We start from the raw sequence: 19,189 nt of genomic DNA on the forward strand, positions 1-19,189 counted from the left end.
TGTGGCTCCCCTAGAAAAGGCTGTCTTTTCTTTCTGAAATTTTAGTTCATTTAGCCCTCACTGCTTTGCATTGAAAATAGCTCTTCAATGTCTTTAAAACTATTTCTTATTTTGAAAATCTATCATTTTATCTAGTTGTTACTGTGAAAGCGATGGCTTGTCTCTCCTTATTAACCAACCTGGAAGCAGAAGACTCATTATCATTTTTTGGTTTTCTTTTTGTTGCTACAAATGTAACATATATTTAAAAAAAAAAAAAAAGTTGTCCAGACAAGATAGAAATGATTTCTCTTTCTTTCTTTCTTTTTTTTGTTTCAGCCCCTTTTTTGAGACAGGGTCTTGCTAAGTTGCAGAGGGCCTTGCTAATTGCTGAGGCTGTCCTCAAACTTATGATCTTCCTGTCCAGCCTCCCAGGTCACTGGGATTACAGGTGTGTACCACTGTACCTGACAGAAACTATTTCTTTCTTTTTGATGAAAGTCTGAAGGTAAATGAACAGTTCTGAGTGGATAGGTCATCAGGGACCTAGAGTCTTCCTTGTTGTTCTGTCTTCTTTTAAAGTGGTATTCATTGGCATCTGCATCAGCAACCACATCTACATTCTAGGCCCCAAAAAGAAAGAAAGAGAAATGAAGGGAAAAATCTCTTCTGCTTTAAAGGATATAAAGTAGCAGTGGTACACATCCCTCTGTTCACTTCCTCCTGAGCAGAATTTCATCATATGACTATCTCTGTCTGTAAAACAGACTGGGAAATGTAGACTGTAGCTGGGTGTCTATGTGCTACCTAAAACTCAGAGATTTAACTACTAAATAAAAGTGGGAGAATATATTCTGGGGGCCAGTTAGCAGTCGCTGCTATATGTTACAAAAAAAAGCTCTAACTAGATTTTTCCCCTAAATTGTCAAATTTTCCTGAAACCTTGTATTAAAAGAGTTAATTGTTTCCCTTTACTTTGTGATTTTCTTTATTATAAAAGAGCCTCCAGGGCTGGGGTTGTGGTTCAGTGGTAGAGAGCTTGCCTAGCATGTGAGAGGCACTAGGTTTGATCCTCAGCACCGCATGAAAATAAACAGAATAAAGGTATTGTGCCCATGTACAACTAAAAATATTTTTAAAAAATAAGATAAAAGAGCCTCCAAAGTTAGCATACAAATATTGAATTTGTATTTGTGGTCTTCTGGCCTTTTTTTTTTTTAATGGGTGGGGGGTTTCTATCTTCATATGTATTAACAAGAACTTGGCAAATGGTCAATTATAGCTGGCAGTCAAGATCTGATGTCCTTTACTGGGTACAGCCTATAACCTATATGCCTGTAACCCCAGTGACTTAGGCTGAGGCAGGAAGATAACAAATTCAAGGCTAGCCTGGGCAACTTAGTGAGACTCTGTTTCAAAATAAAAAACAAAACAAAACAAAAAGGGCTAGGAATATAACTCATGATCAAGTGATTGCCTAGCATGTCTACCCCACATACGTGTGTGAATACATGCTTGTGCATACACACACACACACTCACACACACACACTCTGATTTCCCTCAATATAGAGAAATACCTACTTATAATTTTGAGCCAGGTGATCCTTATCCTAGATAATAAACAATATTCCAAATGAACAAAATTGACAAAGTTGGAAACCATCTTTAAAAAAAATGTCTTGAAGCCATAGAGTTTAGAGGTTATGCTAACCTCATAAATATCCAAAAAACCATGCACAAAGTTTTTACAAAGATACAGTGGACATTAAATGGGGCAAAAATGATCTTTTCAACACACAGAACTTAAACATTTTATGGAAGAAAATGAACCTCAGTACATACTTTATACCTGATTTAAAAATTTAACTCAAATAGATCTTAGGCTTATGTGTAAAACACAAAATATAAGACTTTTAGAAAAAACATGAAGATAATTTTTGTGAACTTGAGTTAGGCAAAGATTTTTTTACATCTAACACCAAAAGCTATTTGTAAAAAATAAATTCTAAGAATTTCTGAGAATAGCGTCTGTATCTGTTAACATATTCAGTTGAGAGTAATTGAAACAAACTCTAGCAAACATAAGCAAAAAGTGGCTTGTTGAAAGGATGAAATATACACAAAAGAAGAAGGTGGGGAGTTGGGGAAGAATTGATGAATGAAAGAGTTTCAGAAAGGTAGAAACTAGCAGGCTCTCAGGCCTCAACCTCAGGAGTTCGTGAACTTTTCTCCTAGGTGTTAGTGGTCCACTCACTTTTTAGACTCTCCACACTGAAATTAAATCCCCATGAGAGAGGGTTGGTGGGTTCATTTCGGCAAAGGTGTTTAGTGCTAATCAGTATGACCAAGAAACTATGGTCACAAAGCATAGATGTGACTGCCAGGGCCCCCACCCTGCACAGCAAGGAGTGTTCCCAGAGAAGGGAAATGGGTGCACATTGGGCTCCTTTTCACATGCAGTCTCGTGGAGGGAACAGACTGGAGGAGATGGTGTTACAGGCTCGGGACATGTCAGAGGGACAAGGGCTCAGATGAAGAGGCAGAGCTGGTGGCAGGACTGCACTCAAGTTTCCTGACTGCATCTGTCACAGATCTGTCTGTTACGGGAAGCATCTGCATCTGTCTGTTATGGGAAAATGCTACAGAGGAGGCTTAGGTGGCAAGTTAGGGCAGTAACTGCCCTGAGGACATCAGTGCCCAGTATGCACAGGATGCCCCTCAACTGACATGTTCCTCCATTCTCTGTTTTACAGTTGTCAGCAGGAAAATGGTCATGTCAAACTATAAGTGTGTTCTGCAGCTAGTTTTGAAAGCACTTTCCAGTCCAGTCCACAAGGGCTACATATTGACAAAACAAAAACAAAAAACGGGAAATTTATCCTGAATGCAAGAAAAAATGTGAGCTCCCTGATTTTCAAAATTTGCTGAAAAAAGAGGACACTTCTGGAAACATCGGTTCAGAGCGTGGCATAGCTTGTGTGATCTGCACAAAGCTCCAAACTATTCTCTCTAGTATGTGTGGTATGCAGTAGGGAGAGGCTCGAACATTTCAGTAAAATTCCAAGAGGAGACAGTTTTCAGCAGAACTGATTTTAAGGAACATAAATATATTTTAAGGAATATAAATATAGCACTTGGAGGTGAATGGGGTTCATCTAATGCACAAGACATGATAACAGTTCTTTGGTAGAGAATAATGAATGGTTCATATTGGACATTGTTTTTAAAATAATGTTCCAAACCATCCAGCAGTTCTTGCATCTTAGCAGTCACCTGGAATATGTTCATTTGCTTAAGAAAAATCATGCTTATATGATTTTGTAATTGTATCAGAAATGTATGCTTTTGTTTCCCCAATAATTACTTTGACATTATTGCATCATTACATAGTTACTCTGTGTCCTTTCATGGTATTCTTGGAACCTTTATTCAGAATCATTCCTTCTAAGTCATTTTATAGTATAATTAAAGCTTGTTATTCCCCACAGTAAAGAGACAGTGCAACATTACGCAAGATTTTCTTTTACTCTAAAACTCCATAAGGACAATTGGCAAACTCAGTAAGGTTTTTGACTTTATATTAGCTTGTATCAATTTCCTTACTTTGGGTAATTATGCTATAGTGAGAAAAAGCGCACTTCCCCCATTTTTTGTTTTATTTTGAGCAGCAGTACTGGGGAATTGAGTCTTCAGTTTGCGGGGCAGTTACCAGGGATTGAACCCAGGGACTCTTAACCACTGAGCCAAATCTCCAGCCTTTTTTTGTTGTTGTTGTTCTGTTTTGTTTTAATGTTTTATTTTGAGATAGGATCTCGCTGAGTTACCTATGACCATATTGTTGAGGCTGGGTTTGAACTTACAGTACTCCTACCTCAGCCTCACAAGCCCCTGAGATTACCACTGTGCCACTGTGCCTAACTTCAAAATTAGTTTTCATTTTGAGAGAGGGTCTTGCTGAATTGCACAATTTGGCCTCCTGTGTTGATGGAATTACAGGAGTGTGCACTGAGTACAGCTAAGAATGTCTTTGTTTTTAAGAAATACACACTGAAGGATGTGAGGGCGATCTGGCTTTGACATCTGTCACCCCATTGATCACCAGAGTTGATTTGGCTGATCTGGCTGGCTAGACAGGTATCCCCTTCCTTCCTCACGACTCCATGTGTGTCCTTCCTGAAGCTTCACACTTGGTTGAAGAGGAGGGCCTTCCCTGATAGAGGAGTACCATTCTTCGGTCAAGAGTATATGAGTAGCTGTGTTCTTCTGCTAGAATCTCCAAACAAACACACTGAATACACTGAAGTATTGGAAGAGAAATTGTACCTGCAACTGACTCACAGGTTCAGAAAGAAAATGCGCTCCCTCCCTCTTCCACACACAGACACACACATACACATGAGAGAGAGATTATTTTTTACTGAAGCAAGTGAGAGTATGTGGCATCTGTTTACCTCACATTCATCACATGACTAAGCATCTGATAACTCCACATGGCTTGTTAAGAAATACATTACCAGTCCCCTGCTCTCTTCTACCCCTTTTCTTCATATTCAGAGGCACTGATGTTCATGTTCAGTTTTAGCACTATCTCTTGGCATTGCTTCCACTTTGTAAATAACATATTACTGCTTCTTGACTTTTGAGTATTGGACTTTATTTATGGACTCATCGCTCTTGAAAGATTTTTTTTTTTTGTACTGGGGATTGAACCCAGGGACACTTAGCCACTGAGCCACATCCCCTGCCCTTTTTTGTATTTTATTTAGAGACAGGGTTTCACTGAGTTGCTTAGGGCCTTGCTAAGTTGCTGCGACTGACTTTGAACTCGTGATCCTCCCGTCTCAGCCTCCCTAGCTGCTGGGATTACAGGTGTGCACTGTACCCAGCTTGCAAGATTTTTGCTCCTCCTTTGGGAGGATTCTTTTTGGATAGACTGTGGCAAGAATTTTGATGTGACTGGAACAAAGAGTTCAGGAATGAGGAAGAAGGAAGTAATGACATCACAGGGTGGAGGTCTGGAGATTAGTTTGGTACCATGACTGTGTTAGAGCTGACACCTGAGACTATCTTATAGAGGCAGTGGAGCTTTCGGAGAAGGGAGTTTTTTGGTCATATTCGTTTGGGGAGGACATTGGAGTGGGGGGAGAGTCCTGGTGGCAGGAAGACCAAGTGAGGAGAAGGATTAACAATCTATCAAAGAAGAGGCACTGGAGGTTTTGTTTGTTTGTTTAGTTCAGGAGTGTATTATACTAGTTCATTATGCTAGGCTATTATGCAAAACATGCTAGTCTGTTTTGGAGGTGGGTAACTCCATGAATTTCAACATGTGTGTATATTGTGTATTTCACACTTGCCTCGACATACATTTTCAGCCTCCTCAGAATTCCCTGGTGCCAGAACCTGAAGTGGCATTATATTTAATCACAGTCACTTAGGAGACTGGGCAGGAAGATCACATGTTCAATGCCAGCTTGGGCAATTTAGCAAGACCCTGTCTTAATTTTTTTTAAAAAGAGCTAGGATATAGTTTGGTGGTAGAGTGCCCCTGGGTTCAATCACAAGTATGGGGGGGCGGGGGGAAGGGAAGGAAAGAGAGAAATAAAACAACAACAAAAATTCCCTCGTGCCAAACAAGGTGATCTTGAACTAAGGCACAAAAGTTCATTACTAGTTCTGAGTGAAAGTAGAAAATGAGGTGGAGCTAAAGATGATTCCAAGCTTGGGATAGTGGGCAGACTGGATGGTGATGCTGTTGACCAAAATAGGTAACATGAGGGAGGATCATGTTTCAACTGAGGGAAGGGTTAGGATGGTGAAATAAGTTGTTCAGCTTTAGATTTGTTGGGTTTCCAGTGCCCATGGGATCTCAAAGCTGTATAGGAGGCAGGTAAGAATGTAAATGAGGAGTTCTGGAAAGAAATTTGGGATTTCAGCGTTTATTTGTATGTGTTCATCAGCATGTAAAGTGTATTTGAGAACTAACAAGTAGATGAGGACTCACTGGAGGCTGTAGGTAATGAGATGTTATGACAATAGACATGTTCTGCTTTTAACTCTGTTGTAGTCCAAATAGTGAACAAAATCAGTAGCAAAGCAGTATACATGTTTTGAAAGTAAAAAGTGAAAACTCAATAATATGTACTTATTGTAAAAAAGGAAAAATAAAACTGGTTTAGAAGATTGTGAGAAATATCCTTTCTTCCCCCATCCCACTTTCTACTCCAATTCCTTGTGTCTCTTTCCAGCCTATTTTAGGGCATATATATATATATATATATATATATATATATATATATATATTACAGTTGATCTGTTGCTTATATTTTCCATTATTGCTTTGCTCAGGAGTGACTTTTCAGCTTCTTAGTAAACACGTCAACAGACTATAGGCATGTGGATAAAATAGTCTGATTTTTCTTTGCTCCCCTTGTCCTGTAATGTGTTTTATGGTCTTGTGCTTGTTTGTAATGTTGACTTAGAAAGTTTATTTTCTTTCCCATTTTCTTGATCATAAAATTACTGTTCAAACAATCATATCTTGGCATTCATTGGACTTCTTAACTAATCTCTTTTCTTTCTTTTTTTTTTTTTTTTTTTTTTGCGGTTCTGGGGATTGAACCCAGGGCCTTGTGCTCGCAAGGCAAGTACTCTACCAACTGAGCTATCTCCCCAGCCCCATTGGACGTCTTAAATTCCCTTGTGTTATAGAAACATAGTACCACATTCTTGTCTGTTTACCATGAACATCCTGTTTCTCTAACCTGGAGGCAGTGATTTGCTAGTATTTTCTTGATTACCTTTTTGACAGTATAAAAGGATTTAAGAGACCTGGTAAATCCAGAATTTGAAATACCATGTAAAAGTTTGTAGCTCATGTTTTGTGTAGAGTCAACCTAATTTCATTGACAGTCCACTTGACTAAAAGGCATCAGATCTGTGTTCTAGAAATGCCTTCCTATTAATTGTGTGATCATTGTAACTTAGTCCCTTCTTTGCCAGGGTCTTGTTTTGAAGAGCAAAGAGCATAGTACATCTTTTCATTCATTTAAGGAATATTTACTACACTCCTATGAGGTGTCACTTTCTGTAACAGTAATAACAGGAAGTTTATTAAGCAAATGTTAACTGTTTGCTAACTATAAATACTATTCTGGATGCTATGGGTGCATTAATGAACAAAAACAGGCTTGGTGCTTTCCCTCATGAATTATTATATATATGTGAGATTGTGAGACCCTTATTTTGAATCATGTGAGAGGTAAAATTTAACATTGGCACTTACAGAACAAATAATTTTGTTCTTCCTGAATTTTAAGACTTTTTCACCTGTGAGAGGTTTGCACATCTGTTGGGCCATCCATTCTGGCCATGTTCATGATCAGTTCATGGTCAGGTTTACTGATGTTTTTCACTTAAGCCACATTCCAAGTCAGTTTGTAGTTGAACCTTAGTTCTTTAAAAACACTTAATTTTAAGTAAGACTTCAAGAGAACAATGCAGTATTTAAAAGCAAACTAATGGACTCGGGGTGCAGGTCACTGGTAGAGCACTTTAAGAAAACAGAAAAACTACTAGTTTAACTGACTGCTTCCTAGATAGTCCAACCTACAGTATGAATTTATTAGTCCTGCTGTTCTGGTTGTATCTGAAATAAAGAGATATCTTTATAAGAAATCCACCCACTGCATTCCCAACATGTAAATTGGCAGCACGTTGGTTAGAGACTGTGGAGCACTAACTCTCCTGGCATTTTTTTTTTTTAAATTTATTTTTTATTTTTGCGGTGCTGGGGATTGAACCCAGGGCCTTGTGCTTGCGAGGAAGGCACTCTACCAACTGAGCTATCTCCCCAGCCCTCTTCTGGCATTTTAATGATATATGTAAGCCTCAGCCTCCCAAGTAGCTGGGACTACAGGCACATGCCTATCTTTAGATATGGCTTCATTTCTAGCAATTCTTTTCTAAACATATTACAACCTCATTCCTGTACAAACGTTTAAGTATTAAATATTGATACAAACTTTTAGGCTTTTGGGGAAAAGATTACTGAATACCTAAATCAATTTTAAAAATAGTTCTCAGAAGTTCTTTTACTTAGACCATCAAATTGAATCAGTATTTCCAGATTCCATCTGCCATGCCTGTCTGAATGCTTTTCCTTTGACAAGTACAACTCTCTTTTTTCAAACTCTTATAACTGGTAGCATTTTGGCAGCTTTCCAAAACTAACATTACTAGGATATGATATTCTAAAGTCTCTCTTTTTTTCTCTATAGCCTTGATATGTATTAATATGTGAAAATCAACTTGATTATTTCATAATTATATTTTATTCCTTGGAGTCTTTCATAATGGAAAATATGTTCCTAATTTTTTTTCTTTATGGTACTGGGGATTGAACCAGAGGTTCTTTACCACTGAGCGGCATCCATAGTCCTTTTTATTTTTTATTTTGAGACAAGTCTTGCTAAGTTACTGAGGCTAGCCATCCTCCTGCCTCCGCTTCCCAAGTTGCTGGGATTATGGGCGGGTACTACCTACCAAGCCTGGCTTGCTCCTAATGATTTTTTTTTTTTTCCTTTGGTGGTGCTGGGGATTGAACCCAGGGTGCTTGCAAAGCAAGCACTTTACCAACTGAACTATAACCCCAGCTCGCTCCTAATGATTTTTGATTGGTCATTTTTACTGAAGACAGTTGTTGCAAAATTAAGATTGAAGTTCCAAAGAGCTGGAATAGTAGGCCTTGCCACTGCAAGTGGCTCTCTTTCTACTTCTGTACAGTGTTGGACCACACTTACATAAGCATTTTGGTTTTGTATATAGCTTATTTGTGTAACCACTTACAAAAGTTCATATGAACCATGAGTTTGTGCAGTGGCTTAGTGCTGATAGTTATTTGGAATACTATGGGTAGCTTTAAGAGTGTATAGTAGTAAAACATCTACAAATACTTTATGTTTGTAAAACTTAATTTACTTTGGAACTTTTGGTCATGTCATTGGTAAACTGATCAGTATTTTTCAGAATAGGCTTTCTCTTTATTTTCTTTTCTTTATGAGAACAAAGAAAATTATGTTTCTTTAATCATAGCATTTTAGAATCTTTCAGAAAATCAAATTAAGACAAAAATTCAGTGTTAGCCATTGTTAGCTCTTTTCACTCTTTTTTTTTAACTCTTCATGTGAAGTATATATGATTTACAAAATATGTCTACTGAAAACAAGTACACCATACTTAGATCTTAGTGTTTCATTAGACTATATAATTTTCAAGGTGCAGTTCTGTGAATCTCTGAGGACTCAAATTTTAAGTAGAAATCTTTTTCTTGTCATGATTGAAATAAACATTTTTAACTTTCCTTTTAGATTCATCATGTTACAGAAAATGGAGGACTATATAAAAGACCATTTAATGAAGCTTTCGAAGAAACGCCCATGCTGGTTGCTGTGCTCACATATGTGGGGTATGGGGTACTGACCCTCTTTGGATATCTTCGGGATTTCCTGAGGCACTGGAGAATTGAAAAGTGTCACCATGCAACAGAGAGAGAAGAACAAAAGGTAATTGTTTGAGTCTGTGATTCTGTAAATAGAATTCTTTTATAGAAATGTTAGTATTTTCACACAATTTTTTTTCCTTAGAAATTTGGATACATGATAAAATAAATATTCCAAATGCAGCTAAATGAAAATATTCTACAAAGCAAGCTGGAAATAAGATTAGAGGCATGGAGAAATCAAAGCATTTGACATATTTTTAGTTTGATCACTAAGAATGAAATGAAATTGGCAACACTATCCCTATCAACACTATCCCTATTTCATGGATTAAAAAGCTAGAATTCACAAGTTAAGTAGGCATTTGAAGACGCCTAGTATCACAGCTTGTTTGTGGCCACAGGAATGTGAAGTGCCAGAAGCCGTGCTCTCTCTGCTTACACTTCCTACTTATCCCATGTTGTGTTTATAATCATCTGCAAAGTTTGTGTCCTTGTGGTGTGTTTTCTCCTGAACACATTATACATTGTTTTTTGGTTTCTGGATCAGCTTCTTTCCCCAAACAAACCAACCCTCAAACAATGTGACTGAGCCATTCTGTGTATGAAGGCCATGGTAGACAGAGATGGTAATGGTTGTCTCTGGAAGGAAGACCTCATCACTTCACTTCCCTGTGTGCTCTTGTGTTTTTAGAGCTTTATACCTATTCCCAACAAACAAAGAGAACCAGGGTAAAAAATGCCTGATTCTACTAAAAATAAAACAAACCTCTTTTCTCTTGTCGTGTGAATTCTGAGAGATTGTCCTCCAAAGCCCAGGGAATCCACCAGAGTAGAGAAGGGCTTCAGCTGTTAGCTTTATTTATTGTCTATGAGAGTTCTCACTTTTGTGGAACGGTATTTGAGAGAGAAAGGGGTGGATCACCACTTGAGAGGAGCCAGTAGGGGAAGGGAAAGAGTATGTCAGGAAAATTCAGGAAGGGCTGGTGTGGGGAGTGCCTGCCTGTGACCTTAGGTACTTGAGAGGCTGAGGCAGGATGATGACTTGAACTTGGGGTTCCAGGCCAGCCTAGGCAGCATAGCGAGACCCTGTGGGAGAGCAAAGGGCCTTGTCAGCCACTGAAGACAAAATCAACCAGTATATGTATGGTTTGAGAACTGACTCCTGGGAGAACTCAAGATCAGGCATCCTATCTCCTCTCAACCATTTTGCACCCCATTCCTAGCCACAACACCACAAGTTGGCCATCCTTACTCATTGCTCTGAACTGCTTGTTAGTTTCATTAGGAAAGTGGTTTTTAAAAAATGCCAAATGTGAGCAAGGTCTGTATGCAGAACTCAGTCCAGTAAGCATAACTGATTTTCATCATTGAGAACCCAAACAAAATTTTAAATTTGATTCTCCTTCTGTTCTTCCTGTGAGGGCATCTACCTAGACTGTATCCACAGTGTGCTGACTTTGTCCATCCCTCAGTTATGATTTCCTGTGCGCTTACTGGGTTAGGCAGTGTTTCATTTACAGGCTAATCTACTAGACTGAATGGGTGGTTGTGGATGGTTGCTAAGATCTTGTTTATAGTGCAGGCAAAGATATGAGTAGTGTTTGGGAGAACTTGGACTGTGGATATATGAAAAATTGTTTTGAATGTCAAATGAAGTTGGTAGGCAGAGAGGAGTTGAGGGTGGTTTTGAGTGGGAGCGTGACTGGGCTTACACAGCTGGTGCTCAGTGCCATGATGAATGAAGCAATGAGGATACCTCTGAGTTACTTTGTGAATGAGTCAGTATCCGAGGAACTTGTTTCATGTCTCTAGAGGGTAAATTCACTGTTTAGATATGGGAGGTTGCTTGTTTATACATCATTTTATGCAAAATAATTAGACTGTATAGATTTTATTAAGTAGATTCTAATTATGTTGAAACAGATTCTTTAAACTTAGCACCTTTGCAAAACCATTATGCAAATAGAGAGTGCTTGAATTACATGGAATTGTAGAACAAAAAGTAATCTGAATAACATAGGATTAACTAGGAAATAATTCTTGAAAGAAGTAATAAGAGGAAATATGAAGGACAAAGGGGGACATTGCCTCTACAGTTTGTTGAATGGAGGATTGTACTAAATTGTCAAATTTATTTCAATGGAATTTTTATGATAGATAACACTCGCAGTTAATTAAATGCTGCCATTTTCTTATAAAATTCAGCTTTTAGAGGAAAAGGAATGATCATTCAGCCTCATCATCAGTCATGTTTATTTTCTCATGCTGGAGAGAAATGGTGAAAGAAGTGGGCAAACTTCCTTGTTAAACTGGAAGGAGTGAGGTGCTTTCTTGGGATCACAAAATGCAAATATAATGATGCAAATATAATGTCGCCACTTGCTTGCTGACCATATCCTGATTTTCTTCCTCATTCCATTACAAAAAAGCCCAACTTATTTTTGTTAATTATTTATAGGGGAATACCCAGTGTTTTGGGTAGAACTAAATTTCATGGTCACACTAATAAAGATGAGTTTGTTCTGTTTTATATAAGTTGCATAAAATTCTCGGAATTTCTTTTCCTCTTGATTTTCTGTTACTAGTGGTGTTTTGGACAAGAATGTTGTTTTTCCCAGTTTATGGTTTCTCTCTCTTTTATGCATGCTAGGCAAGCACTCTACCACTGAGCTGAGCTACATTCTCAATTTTTGTGTGAGGTGAAGCTGGTAGTTCAGAAATGTGTATTTAATAAATATAACAAAAGCTCGAATTAATAATAATGTTCTAAGATACAGAGAGGAAATACAATAGAGTGTGGTAGGTGGTTACCACATTAAACTGAAAACTAACATTTTGCCTCCACAGTGTTTATGATCAGATGTTCAGAAACAGGATGAGATAGGACACTGGGAAGGGATCTTATATATCCACATCTAGATACATTTAATTTTCAAGATACAAAAGGAGGAAATAGATTGAAATCCAGTAATAGGAGTTCTAATAAGGATTTTATTCTTGATCTCCTTCAAAAAGTAGCCCAATAAGAACATTCTGACAATTGTCATTTTAGCAGTATCTTAGGAAACTCTGCTTGCAGTATAGTTGCCTAGAGTATTAAGCTAGGAGATTGGTCAATTGGCTTGTCTTTAATTCTTTGAATCATTCCACATTTTAAAAAAACATAAGTTGACATTACTTTGTGTTATAAGTGGGGCCCAGTATTGCTGTCATCTTTGTGTGTGTTGAGGGAGTGGCAGTATTGGGGATTGAACCCAGGGACTCACATGCTAGCAGGTGCTCTACTACTGAGTTGCATCTCCAAGCCAGCAGTCATGTTTTTTAAAAACACTTCATTGAGACATGATTTACATAGTGTAAAGGCCCTCTTGTTTATTTTTAGAACTACACAAGTAAGTACCACAATCTAATTTTACAACGTTTTCATCACCTGAAAAAGAAAACCTGTATCCATTAGCAGGTACCACTTCCTTACCTCCCTGCCTTCCCAGGCAGCCAGTACTGTACTTTCTACGGATTTACTAGTTCTGCACATGAATGGGATCATAAGATGTGTGATCTGTGTCTGCTCCTTTCACTTGATGTAGTGTTTTTGAGGTATATCCATGTTGTAGCAGGTACTATTACCTAATTCTTTATTATTGCTGAATAATAGTCCATCATGTGGAATCTCTTTTATTTACTCATCTTTTTTTATTTACTCTGGGGGTTTTTCTTTGCAAGAAGCTATGCCCAATAAAACTTTAAAAAGTTTTTTTGTGCATTTAGCACTTTATTTTTTTATACTAGTTCCAAGATGAGGTTTACAAGAGTTTCCCCATCTCCTTTTGGGATTTTTGGTCCAAACAACAGTGTAGTTTGTTTTTTTTTTTGTTTTTTTTTTTAAGTGAGGTCTTATCTTTTGAATTTTTAAGGTTTTGTTGCAGGGAGATGGTACTGGGTTTTGAACTCAGGAGCACTTGACCACTGAGCCCCCTCCTCAGCCCTATTTTGTATTTTATTTAGAGACAGGTCTCACTGAGTTGCTTAGCACCTCATTGTTGCTGAGGCTGGCTTTGAACTCATGATCCTCCTGCCTCAGTCTCCTGAGCTGCTGGGATTGCAGACCTGTGCACTACACTCAGCTGAATTTTTAAGTTTTAATCAGATTTTCTTTACATATAGCAATTGGAGCTATTTATTACTGTGACTGTAAAAGTTTAATAAAGTGGTACCTTCTCTGACATTCCAAACTATTCCAAATTTAAATTGAGTACTATTGGGATGTTAAATTGATAAAGCAATTTAAAAATGTTTGCCAAAATGAAAAAAAAGTTAAAATATAATAATAGAATTCATGGATCCTTTAGACTACTCTCAGCAGTTTTCAAATTCCAGTTTAAGAAAACATGTTGAAGTTTCATTAGTGTTTTTTTGTTGTGTGTGTGGGGGGCTTTTTGTTTGTTTTGGTTTGGTTTTTCTGAGAAAGGGGTCGTGCTTGGTTGCTCAGGCTGGCCTCAAACTGGAGATCTTCCTGCCTCAGCCTCCCAGATAACTGCATAGCTGGGATTGCAGGCATGCCTAATGGTGCCTGGTTGAAGTTTCCTTAGATTTTAAACTAAACCTTGTGGTTTTATGTTCTCCCTAACATTTTGAAAATGTCATGACAGTTTTGATAGCAAATAACTGAAAGTATAAAGACACGATGGACCTTTGAATCCAGTCATCCAGTAGAGCTTGTTAGACATAGAACACGATGGCTGGCCAGGTTCTCAGGTGCACACCTATGTGACACACAGCAAGGTTTGCTGTAAGCATGATGTGACTTAGCTCTTGGAACAGTTGTCTTCTTCTACTGGACAATTCCCATTAGCATGCAGATGCATGTTTTCTCCCATGTTGGTTGTTTGTTACAGTGTTTTTAAAACAAACTCTGCCAAGTGTTATTAAAGAAAAAAATTGCATATTTTACTTTTTCACCAATCTGTTCTGGCTTGCTTCTAATGATACCCCTGGATCAGTGATGGTGTGCACGCTCTGTGGTATTTTCTGCACGCTGGGCACAACTTGATATTATTGCCACTGTAGTGATGGACACCAGTTTTGGCCAACATGGTGTGGTACTCTATTTCAGATTTCCTCAAAGCTGGGCAGTTGTTAGTGAGGATGACCAATTTTGCTTTGCCTTGTCTGATCATCTTCAGAGTCTGCTTGTATTCCAGCACATACCTTCTACTTTTTAAAACAAACTGGAGCCTAGAGTTGATCAACTCCAGAGACTTCTTCATCTTTTCATGGCCACCATCTTCCTGTCTTAGATGTGGGACCCAACCAAGAGCAGCCGTGAAGATGTCTCCCATGTGTTTTGTTTTTTTTTTTTAAACTTCTTTCCCTCTCTCTCTCTCTCTCTCTCTCTCTCTCTCTCTCTCTCTCTCTCTCTCTCTCTCTCTCTCTCTCTCTCTCTATTTTGTTTTTTTAGTTGTAGATGAACACAATACCTTTATTTTATTTTTATGTGGTGCTGAGGATCGAACCCAGGGCCTTAGGCATGCTAAGGCAAGCTCTCTACCGCTGAGCCCCAGCCCCAACCCATCCATCCCACTTTCTCTTGATTCACTTTTCTATTCCTTATTTAGGAGCAAAATTCTCTGGGATCATAATTTCCAATGTCTTGTTTCCCACTCCTCCTGAGCCCACTGCAGTCAGGTTTTTGTCCATAGCACTTCAGCTAGAAATGATTCTTCTCAGGGTCACCCATGACTCATGTGTTGCAAGATTGAGTAGTCCTTTCTCAGTTTTTACCTTGCTTGATACCTTTCAGCAGCATTTGACACAAGCAGTCAGGAAGCTTCTTGTTCACTTGGTTTCTAGGACATTATAATTGCCTGAGTTTTCTCCTGCCTTTCTGGCTGTTTTTTACATATTCTCCCCTGGTGGAACCTCCTCATCTGTCTCACTTCTAAGTGTTAGTGTGGCCCAGGCTTCATCCTTAACTAAATACTTTCAGTCCCTTCTCTATGCTGAAAACTTCCAAGTTCATATCTCCATCGTTGACTTCCTTACCAAACTTTAGAGCCTTCTATCTGGTTGCCCTCTCTCTTGACATCTCCAGATGAACATCTCAAATTTCAGGTGTCTGAGCTGGTTAGATATTCACTCTAACCAGCTTGCTGCCTTTCCCATCTCCATGGATAATACATTTCTTCTGCCAATTGCTTAGGGTAAAAACCTTGGAGTTACCCTTGATTATTCTTTGTGCCATACGCCCTGTGTAGTCCATTTGAAAATGCAGATTCAGCCACTTGTTACGAACCTTTGTTTCCTCCAGGTGACAGCTATTGCTTGGCCCTTCACTTACCCTCTAGCTTCTTTGCAAGTCCTCAGACACAACAAGCACACTCCAACCTCACTGTCACTGTGCTGGCTGTTTGTCCTTCCAGGGAAGCTTTTCCTCCAATGGTCCCATGGATTGTTCCCTCATCTCTTTTTTGTCCTCTGTTCTACCCACGGCACCCTAGCTAAATTGGAGCATGTCTTCAGCATTGGAGCATGCACTCCCCTCTGTGCTTGCTTTGGTTTTCTTTCATATTTTTCACTAACATACTATTTTCTACATTTATCAGATTTTGTGTCTCTTCCATCTGAATGTAACTTCTGTAAAGGCAGAGATTATTATCTTTTTGTTTACTGCTCTACACCCAGTACCTGTAAGACTCCTTGGCTCATATTAGACAGTTGGTAAATGTTTAAGATAAGAATGATATTGTAAGTGTTGGTAAATAGTAACAATGAAAAGTTTCAAGTTTTTTGAAGTATTGATGGTCAGGGGTGTGTCTGCACTTGTGCACACATGCGTATACACACACTCAGGTGACAGTTTTAGATCTGGGAAAACATGGATCTTTAATCCTGAATTTTTTTTTTTTTTAATGTCTTTATGGCAGCATAGACATAGCAAGGAAGTTACTTCCTGTCTTTAACATTAAAAACAGGAAAGAACAAGCAGTAGGGTGACTGATAGGGACAGTGGGGAAAGCTCTTAATCAACCCGCACTGGAAGGTTTTAAAGTCAGTACTCTGACAGCCTTTTGTAAGTTATTTCACCTACTTCTTTTTTAAGTAATTAGAAGTAAAGACAGAATTATTAGTTTTTAAAATAAAAAATCTTTATCTTTTTAACCTTAGGATGATTCTGTTTTCATTACTTCCTTAGGTTGGGATTATCTGGGATTTTTAAATTCTAGGTTTAAGTTTTGAAATAATTTTGTCATGTGTCTGCTATTTCTAGATCTATTGTAAGAGATTATTTCCTCCCCTAGTAGAAAAAACATTGTCCAAATAAAAATTTATTATAATACTATCAAATTTTTTAATAGCCTGTATTTGGTATGTAGTATTGTTTATTCTTGTCAAATATTTGAAAATCTTTCAGCAATAATAGAGTAGCTGCCATCAGTATTAGTGTGTTTTTTAAGAAAATATTTTTGAATGAGTGGCCTTCAGTTTCAGTGACTGAAAGTTCTGAAGCAGGTTGGTCTTGCCCAGTTAGACACGTGTCTGAGCACCTTCAAAGTAGATTTTCTTGTGATTAAATGTTAGGATAAGTAAATGTAGATATACATTTTTTCCAGGGTTAGGAATACCATTCACTCTGTCACGTCACATGAAACTTTAAGATTATATGCATGTCATAGGAAATACTTTTCCTTTTTTATAGAATGTTTGGGATTTATTTAATGTGAGCATTCTTTCCAGTGTTGTTCAACCTGTTTGTTGGTTCTCTATAACCAGTGTATACATATTCACTTCTAGAACTGCTAATAAAAAGTAAATGTGGATTATAATGAAAGTGATCTAGGTAAGTAGCCATTAACCCATCACCACAGAAACCACGTCCCCAAGTGCCCTTTCTGGATTTTACCAACTCCTTTCCCCTGAGGTAACCACTGTCTTGACTTTTTCGGATGATTTTATCACCCATGTGTTCATTTGTAAATAAAGTTCTGTGAGGCCTGCTCTTGAAGTCTGTGTAAGTGCGTTTGTACTGTGCGTGTGTGTTTGTGCTTACTTTCTTTTGAAGCTCAATGTAGGCTTTAGCAATTTGTGGTGGATCCCAACTCCATTTGTTTTCTTTGCTGTATAGTATCTCATTGTCCTAATACCACAGTTTATTCATTCTAATACTGATTGTTATTGAGACTTTTCTCATGTTTTGCCAGAGAATAATAAAACGGTCATAAACACTGTGCTATCTGTTTCTTAGGCATGTGTCTCCAGGCTTGAAATGATTGGGTTAAGACTATACATATTTTTGGTTTTTGCTTGATAGTGCCCAATTGTTTTCCAGAGCAATTTTGCTAGGTATACCTACTAGCTATGTTTGAGGATTTTCATTGTTCCATATCTTTACCAACTCTTGGTGTAAAAGTTCAAAAAGTTGGCCTATTCTTGTTGTGGTTTTATTTTGCATTTTATTGTTGCCCTATGACGCTGAATACCTTTTCATTCACTGACATTGAGAAGTGCTGATTTCATGAAATGGCTGTTCAGATCTTTTACCTGTTTTTCTATTGGATTTCTATCTTTTTCTTAATGGTTTACAGGAAATCTCTTTTGTTTTTTCATGCAGGGGATCAAGCCCCAGGGCCTTGTGAATGGTAGGCAAGCACTCTACCATGAGCTATATATATATTTCCATCTCCAGTTTACAGAAAATTTTAATGTATTCTAGAATATATTTTGCAGCTTTCTTCCCCCAATATGGGACTTGTCTTTGCATTTTCTGTATGGTGTCTTTTAGTTTTGAGGTCTTTAGGGTGTACACCTAGGAATGGAACAATCTATATTTACTGTGTGTGTGTGTGTGTGTGTGTGTGTGTGTGTATGTGTTACTAGCAATTGAACCCAGGGCCTCATGCATGAAGGACAAGTGCTCTATCTAGCACTGGACTACTGCTTCTCTAGTTCTTTTTTTTCCGTACCGGGAATGAACTCAGGGGCACTCAACCACTGAGCCACATCCCCAGCCCAATTTTGTATTTTATTTAGAGACAGGGTCTCACTGAGTTGCTTAGTACCTCGCTTTTGCTGAGCTTGACTTTGAACTGTCAGTCCTCCTGCCTCAGTCTCCCGAGCTGCTGGTATTACAGGTGTGCACCACGGCCCAGCTTCCCCATTTCTTTTTATTTTTTATTTTGAGGCAGGTTCTCACTAAGTTGCCCAAACTGACCTCAAGCATTTTTTTCTGAGCTTTTTATTCCAACATCAAAGCAGTGTTGTTTGCTTCAAATGAGAGAAATTTCGTCCTTTGATTTTTTTGAGATCTGTGGCCTAGTGAGTTAGTCAGTTTTCCTTTGCTGTGACAGAATAATTGAGATAAACAACTTAAAAGGAAAACTGTTTATTTTGGCTCAGTTTCGGAGTTTTCATTCCATGGTTGATTGGCTGGTTGGCTCCCTGGCTTTTGGACATTTGGCAAGGTAGGACACCATGGTGGATAGCCTTTGGTGAAGTAAAACTGCTTACCTTGTGGTAGAGGCCAGGTCCCCAGTGACCTAACTTCCTTTCACTGGGCCCCACCTCCTAAACGTTCTCCTGCCTCCCTGTAGTGCCACAAGTTGGCAACCAATCCTTTAGCATATGAGCCTTGGGGGACATTTAAGGACCAAACTGCAGCACATAGACTCTAAAACAAATAAAAAAATTGTTAAATTAGAAATGACGTTTTAAG

General features: G+C 38.3%; 1 protein-coding gene across 1 annotated transcript in view; it reads left to right on the plus strand.

Annotated features, from left to right (window-relative positions):
- Positions 1 to 19,189, plus strand: part of SPTLC2 (serine palmitoyltransferase long chain base subunit 2) — a 112,903-nt gene that overhangs the window by 15,220 nt on the left and 78,494 nt on the right. Inside the window, exon 2 of the mRNA XM_079130177.1 lies at positions 9,347 to 9,541. Coding sequence (XP_078986303.1) covers positions 9,347 to 9,541 — 195 coding nt within the window. The remainder of the gene's footprint in view (positions 1 to 9,346; positions 9,542 to 19,189) is intronic.

Source organism: Sciurus vulgaris (assembly GCF_902686455.1).
Source record: "Sciurus vulgaris genome assembly, chromosome: 2".
Taxonomy (NCBI): Eukaryota; Metazoa; Chordata; class Mammalia; order Rodentia; family Sciuridae; genus Sciurus; species Sciurus vulgaris.